The sequence below is a fragment of the Ruditapes philippinarum genome, unplaced genomic scaffold, assembly GCF_026571515.1.
Source record: "Ruditapes philippinarum isolate M1 unplaced genomic scaffold, ASM2657151v2 ctg5135_1_1_1_1, whole genome shotgun sequence".
Classification (NCBI taxonomy): domain Eukaryota; kingdom Metazoa; phylum Mollusca; class Bivalvia; order Venerida; family Veneridae; genus Ruditapes; species Ruditapes philippinarum.
The window spans coordinates 53,494-70,218 of NW_026864056.1; the positions used below are offsets into that span (position 1 = coordinate 53,494).

Sequence of the window (16,725 nt, forward strand, 5' to 3'; positions counted from 1 at the left end):
CGCGTCAAAATGAATTAATATATAAATGTCAATTTTATGTATTCTGATTGACTTCGTAGAAAAAACCATAATGTAACAATTGAATACCTCATATTTGTTTATATAGAGAAAAATAAAGTATTTAAAAAATATGTGTTATTTATAATAATTACGTACGTGGATTTTTTATGTATTTATTCATTGTTATTAATTCTTTCTCTTTCGAGCTTTGTTTTTTTAGTATATATGTCGATTTTATTAAACGTATATATATTTCTATGATGTTGTTTATTCACTGAGATCTTGTGTTATTATTTATGTAAATATCATTATTATACTAAAGAAAAGAATAAAAAATATGTTTAAATTTTCAATTTTTCTTGTCTTTAATTGCATGAAAATGTGTGATAAACCACACATTAAAACCCGCGATAATTAATGTGCCCATTATACATTATACAATAGCTATTGTTCACTATATAAATTAAGTTAGCCGAAACCACTACCTGTTTTACTATATAAGATCAGTTAGACGAACCGGTAGTTAGACGAAACCACTCCCACCCGCGGGAACACTAGCTAGAAGACTATAATTTTAAAATGGTTATTCGCTAATTAATGTTTAATTTACATAATTCTGTAGTTGTCTGAATTATGCCCATTAGTATGTGTCACGTCTATTCAAAAATAATTAGAATTGACCAGGTTCGATGAGATACAAAAATATGTTACCCTTCTTATTTCGGGTGCGATGTTCGTGTGCTAAACCTTTCCTTCACAAGAAATCGCCAACAAATAATACATTATCATGCAAATCTGACAAGAAATATATAGAAAAGAGAACTGATTCACTATACGTTCAGCATTGGTTTGCTTGTAACCACAGTGTCTACTTTAACTTACCCCCTCGCTAACGAGAGAACATAGACTCGAGTCCGAGGAAAATGTAAATTATAAGAATATAATATCACGCTTTCTAGTTTGAGCAATCAAACGTAGGCCTATACACTTTAAGCTCGTAAATACAGATTTAACTTTCCGTCTCACAATTCAACAAAATGTCCAGAAATACCGGTAGTGATTTGATATTATTAAGAATAAGTTTGAATTGGAGTGTTCAATAAGCGACAATAAGTGCGGTTTTTATTGCAGACTAAGACTAACATATAATTATTATGATAATATGAAGGGGAGGTAGAGTCAAAGAGAACCTCAATAATTTTAGCCTTCCTAAAATTTGAAAAGATTCAGTGAAAAAACAATAGATCTAGCATATTTTTCGCGGCAGAAAAAAAAACGCACGCGTATTGTATATTTTGTAACTTAAAGAGTAGGATTTACAGAAGTCTTTAATAATAAGGGATAATATGTAGGGAAATCATTTCTGAGAAATATATAAAATAGTTTAAAAACATAAAATCATAACGAATGTTATATGTAATTAATGGAAGAAGTATTGTACTGTTATATAGATTCATGTCATTAAGTGTGTTTAAAATTATTTAAATGTTATCGAAAGTTTTATTATTAATATATGAATTGAAGGTGTAATTTTTACAGTTAAGTTTCAAAATTTGGGTCTACAAAAATTATTTAAAATGCAACCAAGGCATATTTATCTCAACGCTTGAAATTATTTGTTTGAGGTTACATTGGCCTAACCGCCCTCTGTCAATGCCGCAACTGGAAGCGCGAGGCATTTTTGTTACGTCATATATTTCGTAAATTGTTGTTGACGTAATAAAGTTTTTTTCGTCAGGAATCCATTTTCAAGAGTTATAAACATTGTGATGTTAACAACTAAAATTATGGGCCGTTCTTGAATTATGGATTTGGAACATGCTGAATTATGATGTGTTTCATTTGCTAACCCAGATAACTCCACAAATTTAACAATGTTTTAATAAAGAGACGGATTAACAGTTTAAAAAATCTGGATCACCATAAGTGTAGGAGTCATGTCATTCAGGAGTTCTGAAGCTACGGAACTGGATAGAAACTTGCAATGAAGGAATCTTCAGAATGCAAATTTGTGGTGACGTTCATATAAAGATCTATTTCGAAATTCATAGGGATTCTATTCAGCTTAAAAGTAAGTGCAATTTCTTTTCCTACTCCGTCTGACTCGGTGTTGTTGTTGCTTATTTTTTTTTTTTTTTTAAGTTTTCCATCATGCATTGCAACTAAACTGTTACATCTTGTAGATCCAGCTTTGTAAAATAATCATGAAACGACCCCGAGAACCTCATGTACATTTAAGAAACATAACACGTGCTTTCTCCCGTTCATCTTCAAATGAAGAGTACTTCGGCAATGGCTACGGAAAATATACAACAGAGATTTGCCATAGAGAAATCAAAATTTGCTTTCACAAGAAAAGTAGACACTTTAGAGAAAAATCCTGAAAAATCTCGAGGGTGACTTTTTTTTAGTTTACAAAAATAGTTTAATTTTTATTCAACCTCGTTTTGTTAATTCACACGAGGCAAAAGTTCATTTCCATTTTTAATGGGACAGACTATAGTTACTCTTTCTTCTCCCCTGTTTTTATAAGAAGAAAAAGGTAAAACAACGTTACCATAGAAAATATTAAAACAACAAAAGCTAAAAGAATAAACAGTACAAAATAAGATAATTTCTTGTCTATTTTCGACACAGGGGTAACAGGTGTAGTTTTTGGTAGGACTGACACTGGTGAAATGTTAAAAGGAACAGTTGTAAGTTTTGTTCCGGTACCTGTTGTCTGATTGTTTATGTCTGATTTTGTTGGTGAGTTGCTAGTGTTTGAGGTGGAAGAATGGTTTTGTCCTTTATCTGAAACGAAATAATGCTTCTATCACTTCATTATGACTGATTTTGTACAGATATGCAATTAATTTGTTTAAAAAGCTGGGTTTCCTTTACCAATATCAATTATTTCGATAACTTGAAAGAATCTAATCACCACACAAATGCTTATTACGGGTGTACATCTAAAATCAATCAATAATCAGTTACAACCCTGCTAATTATACTTTTATGGTCATTTTTCAATAAACAATATGCATATTCAAATGTAAATATTCTTAAGCCGACATACTGATAGAATTCTTTCACCATGTGTAGTTGAAAAACGTAAGCCTTTTAGAAAAAAGAAAGAAAAAATGTATTTGACAGACACTCATCCAACCTAAAACCATGCCAATCCAGCAACTTATTAAATAATTGCAATTAAGTCACAAACTCCCTGAAAATCATTACCAAGGGTCATGATCTTTTAATCTGTAAAGTTTCATAACATTTTGTAGGAGGTGCAAACATAAAGCAAAAGAAACAACATATTTTTTACAAAATCTGCTGTACCCATAATAGTATTTTTACAAAAAGTTTATTTCTATAACTTGGTTCGTGCAACTACAGAATAAGGTTAATAATGAGATTGGAACCAGGGCAATACCTATAGTTTGCGCTTCACCAAAAACGAAAGCGCACGAGTTACTATGTGTTTCGGACGTGGGCACAAGATAATAAATTCTTGCGCACAAATGACTATGTGGTCCGAAAGAGATAATTAAATCGTGCGCATATATATGAATTTTTAAATCTTTAATTTAATTCCTTGTTAAACTTTACATGCAACATTATTTTTTGCAATTACTTATAAATAATACATTTTCTGACTGAGTTATAGCCCCTTTTCACCCCCTGTGAAAAGTAGGTACACTACTGTGATAGGGTTGATCAGTACGTACCTTCTAACGGCCTGTTTTTCTTGTTCATATGATAACCTGAGAAAGAATATGCACTTGGAAGTATCTAAATAACTCGTGCACACGACATAATATTTCAGCACGACTTAAATATGTCGTGCGCACGATTTAGTAACTCATGCGCAACAACATAGTATCTTGTGCACACCACTTATTTATCTCGTGCGTACGACTAAGTAACTTGTGCGCGTGAGATAAATGAAAACACAGACACATGTCACCTCTGGCCCACCATAAGTATTGTTCATAAGGTGTAACAGTTGTTTTGCTGTTATTTTTTGTATTTGTTTCTTTTCGAAATAGGTTGAATAATGATAAAGTTTCGTACATGAACCGTGTTGTATACATGTGCTATTTTTTAGAATGGCCATATTGTCTTTCGCCGTCAGTTCTGTTCTTCAATGAGTGTGCAATATATTTTGCCGATGATTGTTTTCAATCAAGTATCTTTTTCATCACTTAAAGAAATAGTTCTTAACGACTTCTGTATATAATGTATCACACCATATGCTTGCATAAAAAATTCCACGTGTTTACAAGGCTCGCAACGTCGGTGGGGCTTTTATGATTGGTCAAAACTGTTTTATGCTTGTTTGTTCTTCTTTTGTAAAACACCTGTAAGTATGATACTTTGCAATTGGTAATTAAATCGAAAGATATTTTTTCTCACGATGAAAAATAAAAGTTTATTTTTAAGAATTTCATATTATATGATTAACAGCTGGATGTAGCTAACGACAAGAAGTCAACCTAAGGTATTTGCCGGCAATATTTCAACTTCCTTTGTAACGAGATTTTGTTTAAAAATAGTTTTTATTTGATGCAACCGGACATTACGGTGGCATAAAAGTGACATTAGCATTTTTTTTTATACTTATTTTTGTTTCGTTTTGCATACATATTTTATTTTAGTTTTTCGTACATATTTGTTGGAGGTCGGCTTGGTTTAAAGTCAATGCCCCCGCCCCCCCCCCAGCTTTTCTCAGGGTGTGGGGTTGAGTGGTGCATATTTATGGAATAATAACTTATTACCAATCAACACCCCTTTTAAATATACACTAATATAATAATTTATTATAATACAAAAAGCAATAATTAAGTAAAATACATAATTATAATTTAAAAAGTGGGCCCAAAAGGGTCGGCTTTTCGGCCGAAACCAGATTTGCCCGGCCGAAAACGACTTGGGCAGATTCCAAAAATGGGCCGAAATGTGACCAAACCACTTTGCTAGTATTGAAACCGTGTTTTATTCACAACTATGTGCTGTTATGAGATGAGAAGGCTGTTTTGATTGTCTAAAAATATGTACGAAAAACAAAAATAAAATATGTACCAAAAACAAAAATAAAATATGTATGCAAAACTAAAAAAATGTGTATGCAATACTAAAAAAAATATGTTATCAAAACTAAAATAAAACATGTATGCAAAACTAAAACAAAAAATATGTACGAAAAACAAAACAAAGATAAGTATCAAAAACTAAACAAAAAATATGCAAACAATTTTTGCAAATGTCACTTTTATGCCACCGTAAGACAGTCCTTTGGATTAGTTCATAAAATGTAACAAACATTGTATGTCACACTATTCACATTTCATCGACTATCAAAAGGCATTTGACTCTTTTTCTAGAAGTGCATTATGGTATAAGCTAATAAAACATGGAATCGACGGCAAACTTTTAAAAGTTTTACAATCAAAGTACGCAAATGTAAAATCTTGTGTGAAGCAAATAGATAAAGTATCCGACTTTTTCAGTTGTGATATAGGCGTATTTCAAGGAGAAATAACGTCAAGCATATTATTCTCTCTCTCTTCCTAAATGATATTGAAATGACCATACAAGAAAATACGCAATCTGGATTAACTATTGACCAATTAAACATTTATCTTCTACTCTATGCGCATACTATTGAGCGAAACCCCGGAAGGAATGCAATCACATCTCGATCTGTTATATAACTATTGTTTAAAATGGAGATTAACCGTCAATGTAACGAAAACAAAAAATATAGTATTCAAAAAAGGTAACGGGCGTGTGAGAGATAACGAAACATGGACATATAATGGCAACGGAATAGATATCGTCGAATCTTTCAACTATCTTGGCTACGTACTTAGCAGTAACGGTTCGGCGAAACGGGGCATTGATGCCCTTGCATCAAAGGCTGAAAGATTTACTATCGATAACAAAAGACATAGAAATGCCAGTTGAGATAAAATTCAGCATTAAACAAAACTTTGGAATAGCAGAGTATCATTGATGGAAAATAAGAAATATAGAAATGTAATAACAAAAATACGGTTGTCCTCTCATTGTTTGGAAATTGAACAAGGTAGGCATAGGAACATTCCTAGGAACGAGCGTCTGTGAAAATTATGTCTTCAACGAACAATAGAAGATGAATTCCACTTCATATTAGAATGCCCAGTGTACCATAACATTAGAAGACAGAAAATACCACATTGGTACAGAACAAGGCCAAATATGATTAAATTTATTGATTTATTATCAACCAGTGATATGCATAGTTTATACAGACTGGCAAAATATTTAATCAAAGCGTTTGAAGAAAGAAAGATTCTCTTAAATACAAATAGTTAATTAAAATACTAAACTCAAATACTGTGTCATATGAAATAACAATTACCATGTTTGACATTTCCGTTATCATAATTGTATATGAATAGTTAGAAATAGCAAAGCCGAACATGTATACATGTATATGTAGGCTTTGTATTTATCTTCTCTACATTGATTCATTTCTTGTATATGTTCTCATTACATATGTTTATACATGCATGTAAAATATTATTGTTTAATCAATATGCTGTTCGCATACGATTTATCAATAAACTTATGTTCTGTTCTGTTCTATTATTTTCGATACGTTATCTGCTTTACTGATGTTATTATGTGATTGCGTACTATTCTAGCTGGGTTTTTTTTGTGGCAAAAATATTCCATAATTCTTAAAACTTTGGTGAATATTTTATTGTTCTAAATGAAGATAAAGAACACAATATATGCTGGTTAATACACTTAGTTAAACTGCATAATAAGATCAAGTATTTCATATCACCACAGAGACAACCTTTAAAAGTCAAATCATATGTCATTGAGTACACATTTTAGCCGACTTCACCTAATGAACGCAAAAAAGGTAGAGCTGTCATCGATAGAGACGATATATATGCATCGTTGATAATTGTTTTGTCGAACAATAATCAATACACAATTTTTAAAAAAATCGATAATGTTGATTAATTATTTTAATGTCTACAAATTATGGAAAATCACCCAAGAACATTTAAAAGCAGGTGACCATGTCTGACACTAAGCTTTTGTTACATAATGGACACATTTCATATCAGTGATGGCTAAAAATGGTTAGGTAATCATGCAAAGGACATTTATAAGCAGGTCACATCATATTTGTATGAACAGAACATATATTTTGCTAAAATCATTTAAACAAGTATGAGAGTCAAATATATTCAAGAAATTAGAGAATATATCGATATATCAGTGTATCGGTGATATTTGTCATCTGATATCGATGTTTATTTTATACTTATAAATGAAATGTTGAGAAATATTGGTGAAATAAAATGCTTATTTTCATTTTCCGTATTTTCACTATAAAATTTATTTTTCACTGCAGCAGTGAAACATATTTTCCGAAATTTTACTGGTGTGTTGCCGGACTACTTTCTTTGAAATTCTGCCAGTACACAAAATTTCAGGGAAAGTCTTTCAAATTAAGGAGAAAAATGTATATAATAAACAGAAAATTCAAGTTCTTTCTATAAATAAATGATTTATTTTCATTTTGTGGCATGAAAATTACCATACCGCCACTCATGAAATATTTATTTTCATACCACTCGATGAAAATAAATCATGTATTGATAGAAAAAACTTGAATATCCTCTATATCGATGTATCGTCAATATGCTTTGCTATGAATCAATGACACCTCTACAAAAAGGAAAACGCCATACAGTTCGTCACGGTAGGGAATTAAGTGCGCGTGGCCTAAACACCTCGCTTCACATGTGTTTTTCCGATAATTCTTAATTATATCCCTTTAACTTACTACAGCATATGCGGGACACATAATTGTTGTCTCATTTTCTCTTCGCAATCTCGACGTAGTTTAATCAAGTTCTTAAAAACAAATTGTGTGAATGTTACCCGCCAAATAATTGTCCTTATTGAAAATTCCTGTTGAATTTTTGAGTGTTTGTAAAAGTTATAAGCACAGGGGTGGAAAAAAAGGTATAGGCGACAACAATTCTTTATTTCGCGTAGGCTGCAACAGGTCTCGTATGTAAGTAAAATGGATATAAATATATTTATTATTGTTCTATGTTATAACTGAAGTCATGTTTTGCATGAGAAATTACCAAATATGGTAATTATAACGGGTAGCGGTTTATATATAAACCGGGTTGTAACGTGTTAAAGTCACTTTGAGGTCAGATACAGGCAGTAAAACTAAACTTCCCCACCTACCCGCCCATATTTTAAGATTACTGTTTTGATTCTTTGGAATTTGGTTACAGTAAAGTTTTGATTTAACAACAACAACAACAACAGTTTATTTGCATACATGTTTTAACAACATTACAGCTATATACATGAAATGATATACAGTGCTTCAAATTTAAAATATAGTTATTCAAATTTGTTTCATGTTTTATCATGTTAATTTATCTATTTCAGATCAAATGAATTGTCAAATTTTCTGTAAGATTGAAGCAGAGTGAAAGAATATTCATCCATATGTAAAGGATTTAAATAAGTGTTTGAGTGTAGATGGTTTCTTGGACATTGAAAAGTGATTTTTTTTCCTTCTCATCTTTTGTGTTTAGAGATGGACTCAAAAGACCATATTTCTGGTCATTGTTTTTTTTGCGTAGAAACCATCGCAGTGTGCTTGTGTTTTGTAATTATCAATGAATAAAAATGCCTGTATTGACCACACCTATATAAGTGTTTGTTGTTTTTTCAAAACAAGGTTATAATATTGTTTAATTATAAATGATTTATGTTTGTCTGAAGGAACTGAAAGAAAACATAATAAAGAATTACCTGATAAACACATGTGAAGCGAGGTGTTTAGGCCGCCATATTGTCTTTACGTGTTACCATTAAAGTCACGTGATTCCCTACCGTGTTGCAATGACACCATGGTATGTGGACTTAAATAATAGTTTGTTCAATCGTTCAGATAAAACATACAAAAGACATTTTTATTTATTTTTTCTTGATTTAATTTAAACATAGAAAATTAGTAGCACAAACATTTTTAACTTAACATAGCCAAACATATCTTAGATGGTCAGTTAATTTTAAAACTGCCTGCTATATGACAATTTTGACAAAGCATTCAAATACAAAAAAAAGGTTTAGTACCTTAATTTTTAGAAGGGGCAACTGCTAAAGAAATCATGACAGTATGATTTTATTTTTCTATTTTCAGCAAAAATTAAAATGACATTTTAAAGTAATGAATATGGAAAAGAAGGACAACCTAACTTCAACAAGGATCACCCCGTGGTTCGATTGCCTACCTGCTAAAAAGTAAGTGTCGAGGCATAAAAGGTTATTGCTATTATCTTCAGAAAAGTAAAGATTTATAATTTAACCTTCTTTCAAGTAAAACGATAACCCTTTACATTTATAAATTTCAGAAAACTTCTGCTTTGTAAATGTGAGCTACATGTGTTTGTTATAAATTTTATAGTTTTTCTTATCGGACATTATAAACATTATTTTATAAGCAGTGACTTTTACGTTTTCAAATTTAATTAGTTCCCTTCATATTAAATAATTAGCACATTGCATTAATTTTTGATTTAGCTTTATTCAATTAACTCAATCTAAACCATTGTTTTAGGTTCCTACATTGTTGAGAATAAAGCATGACTCAAAGATTTAATGTGCGATTGTAAACATGTTTGACATAGCGGGACAATAATTTCAATGGTACGATGAAAAAGGGAGTAACAATGTAAATCTGTGAAAAATCTCAATTATTCTAATTACCAATAGAAAACTACCAACTTGAAGCAAACAGTTTGAAAAAAATTAAGATTAAAACAGACACCTTAGATTGAACCTAAAATAATAAAGCGTTTTAGCCATTGTGATGTGTTTAATTTATACAATTCTATATGGTATATGGGTATGTTAGCATAGGCAGGACAGAGAGAATAACTTAGATCTTTAATATTAATGAAAGATTACAAAGATTTTAGAAAGAATTTGCATGAAATTCAAATTACTAAATTCACATATATATATTAATCTGACACAAATGCAAATAGACCCCATATTTAAATGGTTTAGTAAATGTTGACAATAAAGATGAACATACTATACCAATTTTTAAACTACCCAAATGAAAAGTTGATTCTAATCAGCACATGATAATTAGAGTCACGCCATGACAAAACTAACATAGTGCGTTTGCGACCAGCATGGATCCAGACAATGCACGTCAGTAATATGGTTTGTAAGCGGACAGATGGGTCCTGATCAGACTGTGCAGGCTGGTCTTGATCAATTCTGGTCGCAAACGCACTATGTTGGTTAATCATAGCGCGGCTCATTACATCAAAATATTTATAACAAGAGCGATCATTGATCACATATGTCTCCTCATGATGGCCAATTTCATGTTGGGTCAAGTTTTGTGACAGACGGACAGACAGACGGACAGTGCACAACTAGACTGGGTACTGATCATTCCTGTAAAGTTTGGATAAAATTGCACCAGTAGTTTATGAGGAGTAGTCCGGACAAGCTTTTGTGTATCTGGCAACACACAGAAAAAAAAACACCTTTTTATCAAAGGGCCATAACTCGGCCAAAAATCATTCAACCGCAAAACCCGTGCAATATGCCCAAGGACTTGAGCTACAGATCAATCCTGTAAAGTTTAATTGAGATTGAGTTAGTGGTATAAGAGAAGTAGTCCGGACAAACTTTAAAAATAAAAATTATTAAAGGGCCATAACTCTTAAAAACATCATTTAACCGGAAGATGCTGACAATATGCACAACTAGACTTGGTACTGATCATTCCTGTAAAGTTTGGATGAAATTGCACCAGTAGTTTATGAGGAGTAGTCCGGACAGGTTTTGTGACGGACGGACAGACGGACGGACAGACAGACGACGAAGAAGTGATCCCTATACTCCGTAGAGGCGACACAAAAAAGGTTAGTTATTAATGATATATTATTTCTCCGAACCTATATCATGACGGGATATATAGAGGATATTTGTTTGTTCGTGTGTAAGATGAAAGAAAATTACATTTTACACAACAAACAAACACATTTTCATTTTATTGTATGCTTAAAAACAAGTTTAAATGAAACTTCTTTTAGATTAACTTCTATATTAAAATCTGTTTTTCCCACTGGTAGCCTCATTTTAGCCTAATTTCTCATAAAATACGAGAAGTCTTGGGCTGAACAATAAGTTCGACAATTAACATAAAATGGCGATGATATTATTTATTTTATTAAAGAAATATGAATGTTCACTTGTTTTAATAATAAAAACAAACAATTCTAGCAGAAGAAAAAGTCACACCATCCGACCTTATTTCCGTTACTTAAGGCGAATTTATATTAGACCAGGCTTTGTTTAATGTAAGCGGCCGCCTGTAGTTAGCGGTTTATTCACGTCCGAAATATGCTTTATACAGAAAAATCTAAGTTCACCTTTTTTAATTTCCGTTCTTCGGTAATGACAGTGCCTATAATATAGATATTTAGTAGACAATACATTTACATATAATGCAATAAAGGTTCCTTTTGTAATAGCTGAAGTCCGAGAAGTTTTTGCAAAATCACAAGAACCGTCACAACTCAAGCATAATAGCTATTAATAAATGTGGTATTCGGACATAAATCACTCGTAACAACTCTAGTCACATGCATTTTAAAACATAATATTGAAGACGATAATTTTTCAAGCGTCATGCCAGAAGGTAAATATAAAAATGCACACTTAATATTTAGAAACCTCATTCCATAGAGTACACGTTGTTTACAGGAACAAATAAAACTTTAATACGAGCAGGCCAGTGGAGTATTTTGTAACTGGAAACGGCTGAAATTTAATATCTTTTTGCTGGTATGTCCACATAAGCGCGAGTTTAGAAATAAGTTTAAAGAGCACGATGACGGCCTTTATTTCGCTCATATGATTATAAGGCCTTTTTAAAGATATTTTGGCTTTCTGTATCCTCTAGAGAAGTAGCACTTTTACCTAGGTTTTGACTCAATATGTCAAATATTCTAAACCGACTTCGATATCATCAAAAGAAAAACCTCTGTAACTAATTTCCAAAATAGTTGATCGGAAATTCAAATTTGAAATTAAAAGTGTTTTCCAAGGTTTTTCCATTTTTTTGTTCATTGGCATAGTTTTTGTGCAGATGACCTCATCATAGAGCTAGAAATAAACAAACAATCTTTCTGACAATTTTCAACAATATTTGAACCTCTAACAATCGTTTTTCAAACTTTTGCTTCTGTAACCTAGATTTCGACTCCAGATAACCAACATTTATTTTTTAGCTGGAAATCATAGAGTAACAAATTCGGACAAATTCCATTATATTTTCGCTGAACATGTTACCTCTTGAGTAGAAACAAGGTTTTCCATATTTGGGCCGTGTGACTTTGAATTTGACAGATAATCCATATAAGAGCTTGAGTTGAAAATCATACAACCAATTAAATTTCAAATACATTTGGGCAGAAAATTTTACCACTAGATTATTCACAAGATTTTCCATATTTAGATTCTGAGATGGCTCAAAGTTAGAACTCATTGAAACAACTTTTCTGACAAATTCCAAGGTTGAAAATATAACCTGTAAAGTGTTAACACGTTTTGTTTTTATATTTGGAGTCCGTGACCTAGTTTTTGACCCCAGATAAAACATATTTAAACTTGAACTGCAAACCATTAAAATTCCCTTATGACAAATTTCCAGTTTATCAAGGAGAAACTGTTATCTGAAGACGTTTTACACGATTTTCCGATATTATGGCTCTGCGATTATGATTTAAGATGACCTATATCGGAACATGAGCTACAAGTCTTTAAAACAACCTCTGAGACAAATGTCCAAATGTTTTGGGCTGAACAGAAGGTTTTTACATATTTGAGTTCTGTGACCTAGTTTTGACTCCAGGCGCCATGTTTACTAACAAAAGATCATGATCAGGACCAAACGATTCTGATTTTATGAAAGTAAATTTGATTGTATTTTCCTACAATAAAATGGTACATAAACAAATTGAAAATTAGTGCTTACAGTAGGGTGAACGTTTCAGTTGTCACAAAGTGCGTTTTTTTGTGCGTGCGTTTTTCGTATATCGTGCGTGCGTATATCGTGCAACGTGCCATGTTGAAACGCTTTCTCAAGCGTGCATCGTTTACAAACGTTTAACGTTTATTGTGTATCGTTTATCGTGCGTTTGAAATTGTGCGTTTGTTATTCCCAAAAACGTTTTGCGTGCGTCTGTGTTCGTCTAAACGTTTAAGTACCGTGTTTTGCGTCTGTTACTATTGAGAGAGAAGTAAACGAATTTCTCAGATAGATATATTTTGTAAATTTCGGGTTTCTTAAACATGTAAAAGATGTTCATTGTCTCTGTCAAAGAATAAAAATATTATATAAAGAAGTATTATTGTGATATTTACATTAAAGTTTTAAAGTTTGTGAACTCGTGGTGAATACCAGATTCCTACGTGCTTTTCGCTGAAGATTAGTTTTATGCCTATTTTACATACGCTTTAGATTTAATTACTGTTTAATTGCAACATGTTGTATATTCAATTCAGAGGTTAATATGCATACCAATATATCCGATATAAGGTTCGTCAGACATCATATGTAATGGTTATCAGACTAGCACCGCCCCCTTTACCAGTTCATCTCCTCACGTTTCTTCAAAGACTGTCTGAATCCTATTTTGGGTGATATTTAATTTAGACAGTTCCTTCCCATTTTTCTTAACAATATGTAACAGGCTGGCAGGGACTCGAACCCCTTACACTCGGAATACCATTCCTCGGCTGTTTCCTCTGAGCTGTTCGGTCGCTTACACATTTTATGTGTTTAAATACTGAATAGTTATAAACCCTCTGTGATATTTCTTCGAATTTGCCAGGGTTACTTAGCAATGTGAATTTATTTCTAGCTGGGCTATATGTCAGTCACAGGGTAAGACAAATGTGCAGCCTGACAGTTTCATTATCTATACATTGTACTATTTCTATATATTTGTACAAATAAAAATAGCTAGCCATTTTTCTAGATAAGAAAATTCTATGGTGGGTAATATGTACCATGTTGTCCTTTTGCTTCCCTAGGCACCAGGCGCAAACATGAAAAGTTTTGTTCTATTTTTGCCCGGCGCCCATGGCATTTTGTCGTTTTTCCGGGTCGTAAAAAGTTCGTAAAAATTAACAATATACATGTTTATATAACAAAAATTTATTTTTAATCTGGTCCGATACATCCCATACATAACTATAAAGTGTCTAAAAGTTTGGTCCGAAGTGTCCACTGTATGGGCCAAAGTGTCCAAATATCTGGTTCGAAATGTCCAATAATCTGTTCCGAGGGGTCCCAAAATCTGGTTCGACGTGTCTGGTAGGAAAAGTCAATTGTCTGGAATGTCCCATTACAAACTCAGCTACCATAAAATTAAGTCCACAAATTTATTCAACAGTGCAAGCAAAACACCTACTCTATTATTAGGAGTCTGCAGTGGGATTGACTCTGCCTGAGAACTTGATGTTGAAACCAGTGGGTCTCCATAACATACATGTTACAAATAAGACATAAATAAAATCATTAAGTCAAGCTGTCCCAAAGTTAGACATGTAATCACAACAGACAGGCTAAGCCACCCTTCACAATATTCACAATATTCCCATAACTGTCAGCTCATAATCAGGGCATAGACTGCTTTTTTTGTATGTGGCCTGGGCTTTTAAGGACCTTTATTTTGTTTCAAGACTACTTGTCTGACAGACATATTGATGTAATGTAATTACTTGTGATATCTAATAAATAAATGTTTTGTTAAAAAATGATACCTTGATTAGGTATTCCCTTTGTAATGCTGTGTTTCTATTAAATGTGTAATAATCGACAGTATTGCGATTGTAATTTTCATTGTTCTATGAATACTGCCTGCCTTTTTGGTATGCTGTTCGGTCAAAATATTAGTATAATCCAGTTTAATTTATCCATCCGTTAACAAATATTATTCTTATTCTATATTAAATTCACCCCAGCTGGATTTCTATGAATTTAACCAGATCAATCAAACAAAAAGAATACAAATAATATAGCAATAACAACAAATACAATTATTATTTTAGCACTCTTTTAAAATTGTCAATACTTCGTTTCCCATCCCGTTTGGTGTTTACATGTAAAAAGTACATCTTAATCTTAGATGAGGTCCATATTATAACCCACTTTGATAAACATATATAGCTCTCTTGATTTTTATTTTCTGTACATTATCTCATATCACTTTAAAGGTTAATCGATCCGTAATCATTACTTAACATAATACCCCTTTGAGATACCCGAGATGAGCCCGTGTCGCACTTTGCTAACTTAAAAGTAACTATATAACCTGTCCATATACGAATAACCATATAAGTCTTTGAAGATTTTTCTCAGTTAGGGAGCTAGGTATGCTGTAACTCAGAACTGTTTACTATTGAGGGGAGAAGATGTGCAAGCGGACTGATAGCTAAGTCGGGCGTCAGCTGCGGCATAGTATTCCAGGGGTCCCTTGCTCAAGTCCCAGTTAGGCTTTATATTTTTCTCACCCTTTGACATTTGAATTCCAACATTTAGTAATAAAACAATGTGAAATTGGCCTTGGAGTTTCATACCATCACCTCTTCCAAAGGGGACTGTGATGGATGGTATAAAACTCCAAGTCAATTATTTTCTTCCCAGGGGTATTTCATTATGTTTATGATCGAAAAATCTTCTTTAAATCAATCATGAATATAATTGTTTGCAAGTATGTGTTATATTCTATATAATATTATAACCCATAATGCATGGTATTTTTTTTATATATATTTATTAAATTTATAAAATCTGCCGAAAAGACCAGGGTTTTGTGGCCGAAACGTTCAGGGCCGAAACGTCCAGAAGGTGTGAAGTCCTGAAACATATAGATTTAGCCCTTGTCTTGAAAATATGTTGGGCTGCCGGTCTGCAATGTATGTTTTCTTTTGTTTAAAAATGCCATATTAATTTCGTTCGCTTCTATGTAAATGACTTGATAATTTGATCGCTGATTTGCTAAAGTTTCTACCATTCGTTTCATTTACGCCAGAAACGGTGTCGACGTAACCAACGTCTATCTAAGATATTCCTGAGCTAAAGCAAAGTATTTCTTTCAGAAATGTGCATAAAGACGAACCCGTTAAATTATTTTTTTAATATTAGCGCATGATAGCTTATAAAATCATTTGTTGAGGCTGCACGACAAAAACTAATTTGTGCCAGGTTGAGTGCATTACAGCTCTAACATAAACCCGTTTAAAATACATGATTGTGTAGCTATCATTAAATCAATCGCTAAACGATCTAGCTAAAGTTGTTAAAATTTATATGATAAGGATATTTTATTAAATGTTTTCTATTTTGCGTTAGTTTTAGCGTGCGTATATCGTTTAGCGTATATCGTTTTGCGTGCGTCTACGTAGAAGGTTTCGTAAAGCGTGAGTGTAACGTTCGTTCGTATAGCGTGTAACGTGCGTGCGTTTTTTCCGAAGCGTGCGTTTTGCGTGTAAACTGAAACGTTCACCCTACTGTATTTGCACAGAAATAAGCCTATAGTGGGATATATTGACAAATTACAAAGGAAATACAAACAATAATCGGATCAAAATAAGGATCCAATTTTAGGA

The 16,725-nt window shown here is 32.4% G+C and overlaps 1 protein-coding gene across 1 annotated transcript in view; it reads right to left on the reverse strand.

The window, feature by feature from the left end:
- Nucleotides 1–556: 556 nt before the first annotated feature.
- LOC132724291 (uncharacterized) overlaps nucleotides 557–16,725 on the reverse strand; it is a 31,584-nt gene continuing 15,415 nt past the window's right edge. The window contains exon 4 of the mRNA XM_060709128.1: nucleotides 557–2,793. Coding sequence (XP_060565111.1) covers nucleotides 2,504–2,793 — 290 coding nt within the window. The 3' untranslated portion in view covers nucleotides 557–2,503. The remainder of the gene's footprint in view (nucleotides 2,794–16,725) is intronic.